The sequence below is a fragment of the Poecilia formosa genome, unplaced genomic scaffold, assembly GCF_000485575.1.
Source record: "Poecilia formosa unplaced genomic scaffold, Poecilia_formosa-5.1.2 Scaffold202, whole genome shotgun sequence".
Taxonomy (NCBI): Eukaryota; Metazoa; Chordata; class Actinopteri; order Cyprinodontiformes; family Poeciliidae; genus Poecilia; species Poecilia formosa.
This window is the reverse complement of record NW_006800141.1, coordinates 1,177,420-1,185,550: the sequence shown is the minus strand read 5'-3', so window position 1 is coordinate 1,185,550 and position 8,131 is coordinate 1,177,420. Positions and strand designations below refer to the sequence as shown.

Below are 8,131 nucleotides of genomic sequence, written 5' to 3'. Positions count from 1 at the left end.
TTCAAATAAAGTGTTACCCATTTTTCTTACTACAGGTATTAGTGCTATCACTAATAACTTCACTAGCAGCACTTGCTAGCAGCATTTCTTTATTACTTACTACTTTTTTTGTTCCCATTAATTTTTTTCATTAATTATCCTACCCCTCCAGATGGAGAACTGCACTCAGCCGACAGTTATCACCAAAGATTTCTGCGTGGTGTTTTACTCCCGTGACACAAAGCTTCCAGCCTCCCGATCCATCAGGAACTTCTTCAGCACCGGCTGCCTCAGGCCCTCAGAGAGGTACGTATCCACGGATAACCGGTCCAGGTTACCTGATGGTCTCATAAACGGCGTCTGGGAATCACGTCTTAAATGCTGACTTTTTTTTGTTTTTTTTCCCTTCTCAGTAATCGTGTCACCGGAGTTTATGAGGTCACTCTCTGCCACGTTGCAGACAACGGAAGTCCAGGTGATGAAAGATTAAATTAAGAAAGTTATCCGTGCAAAAGAAAAATATATATTTTTCATACGATTTATTATTATTTTTTTTTAAACATTTTTAGTACTGAAATCCTCTTCTCTGTCAATTCCCTTTGTCAGGAATGCAGCGTCGTCGCAGGCGTGTCCTTGACACCTCTGTGGCCTACGTGCGAGGAGAGGAGAACCTGGCGGGTTGGAGACCCCGCAGCGACAGCCTCATCCTTGACCACCAGTGGGAGCTGGAGAAGCTCAGCTTACTGCAGGAGGTCCGTTTTAACACACAATAAGAAAATTAAAAAAAAGAAAAATGGGAAATGTCTAACATTTCTTTAATCCCATTACATTTAGTATTTTCCAACACTCTGACTGTTTAACATCAGTCTGTGGTACATAGCTTGTACTGAAAAGCTGAATTAGAAGTAGAAAATTATACAAATTGGGCACATTTTATTTGAAAGAGGGAGTATTTTGCTACATATGCAAATTTAGTAACTAATATTTTTGGTGGCAATATCCCCAGTCGAACACCCCACTCATCTTATTATATTTCATGTTTAATAATTACAGGATTTTAACATGATTGTGACATTTCATTAAAGGTACACTTTCCGTATTTATCTTTCCTGATATATTGTGAAACTAAATATATTCATAAAGAACTAGTTAAAAAAAAACAAAAAAAAAAAACGCAAACTGAACATGAATCCAGCAGCTAGGTTTAGATATTGAAAGAATGCTTTTTTAAAATATGTTAATAGCAGTTGATTACAAGTAAACTTTTTTTAAATACTGTATAAATTCACCTGCAATTAGCTGTTTTTTCTTTGTTTGTTTGTTTTGGTTTTAGGTGGAGAAAACCAGGCATTACCTCCTGCTGAGGGAAAAGCTCGAGGCAACTCTGCAGGCAGGGCAGGACGCGCTTTACAAGAGCGGCGACATTTGTGACTTTGCAAAGAGCCCCGTCCTCAGCAGCAGTCCGAGCAGCAGCCCCGCTCCTGACAGCCCCAACCAGAGGCAGAGGGAGCTAGCTGCTAAGGTGACTGCTAAAGCTTAATGTTTGCCCCCTGTTTTGCTCCGGTCTTTGTGCATCCCGTTGCTTATCGAATGCCGTTTTTTACTGTCTTTTGCGCAGTGTCTGCGCCTGCTGATGCACACGTTCAACAGAGAGTACAGCCAGGTGAGCAGCAGTGCCAGTGAAAGCAAGGTGAGCCCCAGCCTAGGCCCTCTAACCTGACCCATTAGTTTGATCTTTACTAAATATTTAAACTTTAAAAACTGTTGGTGTCTAATCACTATCAGCTAATGTGTTTGCATCCATCATTCACACTTGCTTTTAGAGAGATATTTAGCGATTTTTTATTTTATTTTAACACTTGACTTAGCTACAGTTAATATACTTACCTCTCCTAAAGGAACATTTTATAACATTTTATTTGCGTCTAGCAGAGAAAGGAGCCAGACTGAGTAACTCATGTTTTACAACATAAGTTACTAATGTGAGACGTCCCGGTTAAATTACTGGACTTCTGCTGTGACCAGTTTTATCAAGCCAGTGTGGTTTGTTTAATTGTGAATTATAGTTATTGTTTTTGGTCAGGATTCTTACCACACCCATGTGCTTTGCGCTCATCACCATCAGAAAACAAACAAAACAAATGAATAAATAAAGGCAACGCGTTTCCAGCAGCAGTTCAAGCGAAACCTTTATCCTGAACTTTTACACCAAGGCGCTTTGCATGTGGTTGTGATTAACTTTGTCATTAGCCAAACCACATCTGCAGGTTACTTGAATAAACGAGGCAGTCCATTGGAACAGTGCCATTAGTGTCTTGGGATGTTAAAGGTGCTTGAATGTGCAGATCAGAAATCTCCTCACAGCAAACGAGTCAGATTTGAAGATTAAATATGGTTTCATAAAACCATGTCTTCATGACTTTTTTTCTAATTCATCCCCTTGTCTGTTCCCCTAACTTCATCCATAAATAAACTCCCTCTTTACACACTCTGAGGTCTCCACTAACACACTAATGTGACAAAGCTACATTCTTACAAGACGGGGCTCTTAGATATACAGATTCACATTCCAGTGGTGGTTCTTATGTACATTATAAAGAGCGACAAAAAAATACTGATCTAGATGTTCTCTGAATGCATGTCTCTGTTGTCCTTGTTTAAATGTTTGCTGATATGTTTTGTCTCTATCTGCATTTGTCCCTCCTTTTGTTGCGATTCCTTGTTTTCCCTCGTGTGTGTGCGTGTGTGTGTGTATGTGTGTGTGTGTGGCCAATTTTCAGCTTTCAGAAATGTCTGCGTCACTCATGAGGGACTCGTCCTCCTCTGGCCTGAGCACACTTACTCCCTCCTCTACTTGCCCCTCATTGGTCGATGGTCATTTTGACATCCGGTAAGTAAAATCCAGTTTTTCAACCCTTTGGAATGAAGAAGTTTAGTTTCAGTGTTGGTTTATTTAATAAAATGATCTATTTTTGTAAATGTGGTTTTTCATATGATTTATTTTGGATGTTTGAAAGAATTCAGTTATTCTAGACTAAAATATGCTACGACTGATCTTAAAACGATCTAGAGGTGCTAGGCTAGGTTTTCAACCTGCTGTTCGTGCAGGCTCACCGAACCGAGCTCAGGAGCATCGACACCGGACCTGGACCCGTTCAGCCCAGTGGACAGAAAGAAAGCTCTGAGAGGATACACCTTTGTTCCTGACATACAAGAGATTCGCGTCAGGTGGGCAAAACAATCAGGTTTCAATTCTGTGTCACTGTGGAAAATATTCAAATTGCGTTTATTAAAACAATGAGCACATTTTATGAAAACATGCTGATTTTGTTCTTTGTCCATCCAGCCCCATCGTGTCAAAGAAGGGCTACCTGCATTTCTTGGAGCCCCACAGCAGCGGCTGGGTGAGGCGCTATGTGGTCGTGCGCAGACCCTACGTCTACCTGTACCGCAGCGAGAGGGACAACGTGGAGAGGGCCGTCATCAACCTGTCCTCGGCTAAAGTGGAATACAGTGAAGATAAACAGACATTACTGCGGGTATGCGTCAACGTTTCTTCAAGCGCGAAATAAGCAGTTTCGGCAACAGAGATTAGCTGTTACAGAAGATGAACTTAAGTAACCACTGACCACATGTGTTACATCTGCAGACCCCTAACACGTTTGCGGTGTGCACTGAGCATCGTGGGATACTGCTGCAGGCCGCCAACGACAAAGAGATGCATGACTGGCTGTACGCCTTTAACCCTCTGCTAGCTGGTACCATCAGGTAGGTGGTGGTGCTAGAGTTAAGTTATATCTTAAACCATCTGGCAAGTTTTATCAGTTTCTTTGAAAGGATTCCTGTATATCACTCTAAAAATTCTAGAATTGCACCAATAAGATCATTTTGGTTTGATTTGATCTGATTATACTTATTTTGCCTTGTTTAAAAATGTTTTCCAAGACCTTGAATATAAATACAAAATGGGAAATAGTCTCTTCAAGCCTCCTTATCTTGACTGGTGATTATTATTTAATTAATTAATTACTGTACAATAGACTTTTACTATTATATTAAAACTATAAATATATTACCATGCTAAACTATCTTTTAGCATCTTCTGGTGGTGATTAGTGAGCTCAGTACAGTTAAAATAGTTATCATTTTAAAAACAGATGTTTATGTTTGTATATTCTTGAAAGAATGTAGCTCTTACCTTAATCTTAACCTGAGATTTCTAAATGGCTGCCAGCATTTTCAAAACCAGCATAGTTTTGAGAATGACCGTGCAATCGGAGTAACTTTGCTGTACTTAACACTCTTGTTATCTGCTGAATGTCTAGCTTTCTCTCACTTTTTCACAGCCTGGCATCCAGTTTCCTTTTAAATAACTTTCTGCTTCTCGTTGTTTCTGTCAAATTTATTTTAAGCAACAGATTCATACCATAAATTAGCGAAATGAGTAGCTTTCTGTTTCTGGAACAACATCCACCAGACAGTGCTGATGTTAGCGCAACCTGGATCTATTAGGAAAAAAAACCCCAAAAAAACCGATGGGCTTTATGAGTCTCCAGCCTGTGGCATGTCTGCATGTCCCTCTTGGTCCTCTTGTTATCCATGAAAGTGAGCTAGAAAGAGAATCTGTTTGGGTTTTCTTTCTAGCTCCTAAACTCAAAGCTATACACAAAGGATTTATGGAAAAAAAAAATGTATGTAGCTTATTTTGCCTTATTTACCTTAATTAATGGAAAGTTATTGTAAGTCCATTTTAGTCAGTACTAAAATTTTTGTAATTTTTATTAAAACATATAAACATTTCCTTGAACTCATTGGACGTTAACCAGTAAAAATATTCCTTTATGTAATTTGCCAACATGATACACATAATGTGCCACTCTGCTTTCTTTCTTCCTTTAGGTCCAAGCTCTCCAGGAGAAAGTCAGTCCAGTCGCTCCCGGCTGCTCAGCGGATCTAACAGGTGAACCAGCCTCGAGGAACAACAAACAGCAAAAGAACAAACAATCTCAAAAGCTCGCGTCAGCGTTCTCCTCTAATAAACACAAACCTGATAGCAAATGTCTCCATAGATACGATGACCAGCCCTGTCTCAAGAATAACTCGATTACTCTGTCGAGAACCCGACCTTGGTCTGTTTTTGCAGTCGCCTCCTCCAGCCTTGCATGATATGCTCCCTTTTGACCTTTAGAAGAGTTTACAAGGAAAACTAACAACGCGAACCTGATTATTAACTTTGTTTTTCTGATGGACGTTTGGGGCTTGTTCTGAGTAGTTTCAATGTACTCGTAGGAATAGGTTATCCGTAAGACTACCCCGTTTCCTGTAAAAAGATATGTGGCCAGTTCCTCTTTTATCATTACTAAAAATAGGTACTTGTAGTAAACCAGACATTTACCACTTACTGCATCAGAAAGGCAAAAGGAAAGCATCAACCTGAATTCTTCTCTGTGTAGACCTGTGTACAGTGTGGGGATGATAGCTTCATATACGTCATACATATACTGTAAAATACCTCAGTTTGGATCTGCTTGATGCAGCATGAAATTCTTCACTGCAGAAACATCAGATGGCAAAGAGGAAAAACAAACTGCTGTTCCTCGTCATTTTAGCTCAAAAGTAGCATGAGAAGGTACCTGAAAGGACGAGGGGACGTTCTTCCTGTGTTGGTCTCATTGAATAATTTTGTGAAAACTGGATTCATTGGCTCAACTAAGGCGAAAATAATTCACTGTAAGGAGAGATAACTTTTGTCCTTGCCTGGCATTTTGGTATGTCTTTGTTTATTTCAAGCTATTGTATATTTTCTGCACTGTTATTTATTTGTGACAAGACCGCTGTTTTGTTGCATGGCACTTTATAGTCTTTATTGAATTAATGCATTTTTTTTTTTACTGTTTTATTTTAACCAAAGCACCGTTCTGTGTCATATTCTATTGCGCGTATGTGTCAGCCGGTATATTACTTTACAATGCACTTTCTATGTTGAAAATTTCACTTTGTGAAGAAAATTGATTAAAACATAAATATCACCCTGAGGCTTACAAAGAAAAATAATCAACCAAATCAGGGTTGCCATTTCCCTGAACGAAGATCATCACAGCCTGAGCTTCATAAAATGTGGTTTTGTCACCTGTGAAGATGAGTAAGCAACATAGATTTTCTTATGTTTTTTTTTTTAATTTATTTTCAAGCTCGTTATATCTTTTTATTAAAGCTTCATATATAATAAGAGAAAAAAAAACAACTCATCAGCTTGCCCTTTTACTTGGGTAAGTCACAGAGGTTCCCTCTTTAGGGAACACAGACCTCATGATTTCCAGTTTCTATTTCACCTACAAATAAGTATCCATAAATAAAAACAGAGCAAAGCACTTATTTTCTCAATTAGAGCTGCAACACAGACTAAAATGACATATTTGGTGTAAAAACTCGGACCTTTGATTGGTTTAGAGCATGTTGCACCGTGTAGTGCCTCCTTTTCTTCACCCCATTCTCTCTATTTCTTCCCTCTCAGCTTTAAATAGCGATGCTGAAGCTAATTACAAGTGATAAAAAAAAAAGAAGTTTTTTTCATGATTTACGTCAATGTTTTTGGGGGGTACATATTATCGAAGAACCCTGAAGCACTGTAAAAGTTTTGCCTTTATAAGTAGACTCGTTAGTTTTTGATCGACATTATGGATTAAACACTTTTATCCTATCGTAGACGGAGACTTGTGGCAGAATGTGGGACAGTATGATTAGCTGTCTGTCGCTATGAATTTCAGGTCCAGAGATTCTTTATCGTTGGTGATACGTTCCTGTATTTTACCAAGATGGCCCAAAATATTACTTTGAACGTGTCGGTGAAGGACAGATTTAGATGCGACAGAAAGCATAATAGGTCGACATAAAGCATCTTTCCCATCTTTCCCAGTCGTCCATTTGCTTTCCTTTTGTCCTGCCAGGACCAGATTGTGGGTAAACTTGACTTCTAGTCAGCAAACAAGTGAGTCTGTGTGCCACAGGTCAACCAACCTGTTGAGCAATGCAGCCTAACGCTGTGACAGTTGTCTGCCTCGTCATGTTTTATAATATCGCATGTATAAAACACACTGTCTGGCATTTAATATTTGGGACATCTTGGTATAATCATTTTGTTTGGGGTTTTTTCTTCGTTATCTGGTGATAGATGGAACTGATGCGAAGTTTTAACAAAATTGTATGAACAGAATGTTTGTTAGACCTGTTTGGCACTTGTGCACAATGCATCTTTATTTATTAGTTTTATTGTTATTAACCTATTTTTTAAATTGAAAACCATGATTTGTTTTCAATTCTGTTGTGGTCATAATCTTAAAAAAAAAAAGAAAAAAAAAAGATTAAAACTCTTTTTGCTTCCCGCAGACAAAGTACCATCGCAGTTCAAACAACCATTTATTTTTCAAGCAGGTGGTTTGCGTTGCTTCAAGTCCAAAAAGTGCAAGACTTTCACGTACAAAGTTCTGAGATCGAAGCAGTAATTGTTTAAATGACATATGAGTTGATTGTTTTTTATCTGGCTTTGCTTTATCTGTCACAGTTGAGGATCGAAGCATGCTGGTCCTGTTTTCTTCACTGGATCTTGTCCTTCTCTCCTGCCTTACAGCTCGCTAATGACAACAGCTTTCCACTCCCGAAGTGCTGCTTGTAAAGTATCGTCATTCATGATTCCCGTAACAATTAACTGGAAACCTTCCTCTCGGCTCCGTCTTGTATATAAACTGAGATTTCCGTGTTGGGTCTTATCGCACAGACGGTATTAACTCCTTTTTTCCTCTGTGTATCATCAAATTGTCTCCTGCTTTGTCAAGTGTCCCGGCAGAGTGAGGAATAGTGAGGAGGGGTTTGTTTTGTACCCGTTTGCTCAGTGTGGATGAGGTCTTCGTGTTAAAAGTTGGGGGGACGGTTCAGGAATTTTTTTTTTACTCTTGCTCGGCGTCACTTGACAGAAGCAGGTCTCAGCCTAAACACAGTTTATCTTTTGAGTGTTCTGGAGTTCTTTCTCATGTCTGTGAACACATAACGGCAATTGTCAAAGAAATAAGGCAAACAAATAAATAAATGAGTGTTGAAACTTATGCACAATTTGTGTGTTGTGTGTTTTATAAATTTTGTGAGTTTGTATTGCTCA

At 39.0% G+C, this 8,131-nt stretch overlaps 1 protein-coding gene across 1 annotated transcript; it reads left to right on the top strand.

The window, feature by feature from the left end:
- Positions 1-131: 131 nt before the first annotated feature.
- LOC103148319 (kinesin-like protein KIF1A) lies at positions 132-8,078 on the top strand. The gene is made up of 10 exons (XM_007567029.2): positions 132-285; positions 393-454; positions 586-731; positions 1,313-1,501; positions 1,598-1,669; positions 2,760-2,869; positions 3,088-3,207; positions 3,326-3,518; positions 3,629-3,747; positions 4,879-8,078. The coding sequence occupies exons 1-10, from the start codon at positions 152-154 to the stop codon at positions 4,934-4,936; spliced, it is 1,203 nt and encodes a 400-aa protein (XP_007567091.1). The 5' UTR covers positions 132-151; the 3' UTR covers positions 4,937-8,078.
- The last annotated feature ends 53 nt before the right edge of the window (positions 8,079-8,131 follow it).

Bases quoted from the DNA above. Each gene is read 5' to 3' on its own strand.
- LOC103148319 (XM_007567029.2), top strand. From the start codon at position 152: ATGGAGAACTGCACTCAGCCGACAGTTATCACCAAAGATTTCTGCGTG. The intron at 732-1,312 runs GTCCGTTTTAAC...TTTTGGTTTTAG, and splicing joins AGCTCAGCTTACTGCAGGAG to GTGGAGAAAACCAGGCATTA. The intron at 3,208-3,325 runs GTGGGCAAAACA...TTGTCCATCCAG, and splicing joins ATACAAGAGATTCGCGTCAG to CCCCATCGTGTCAAAGAAGG.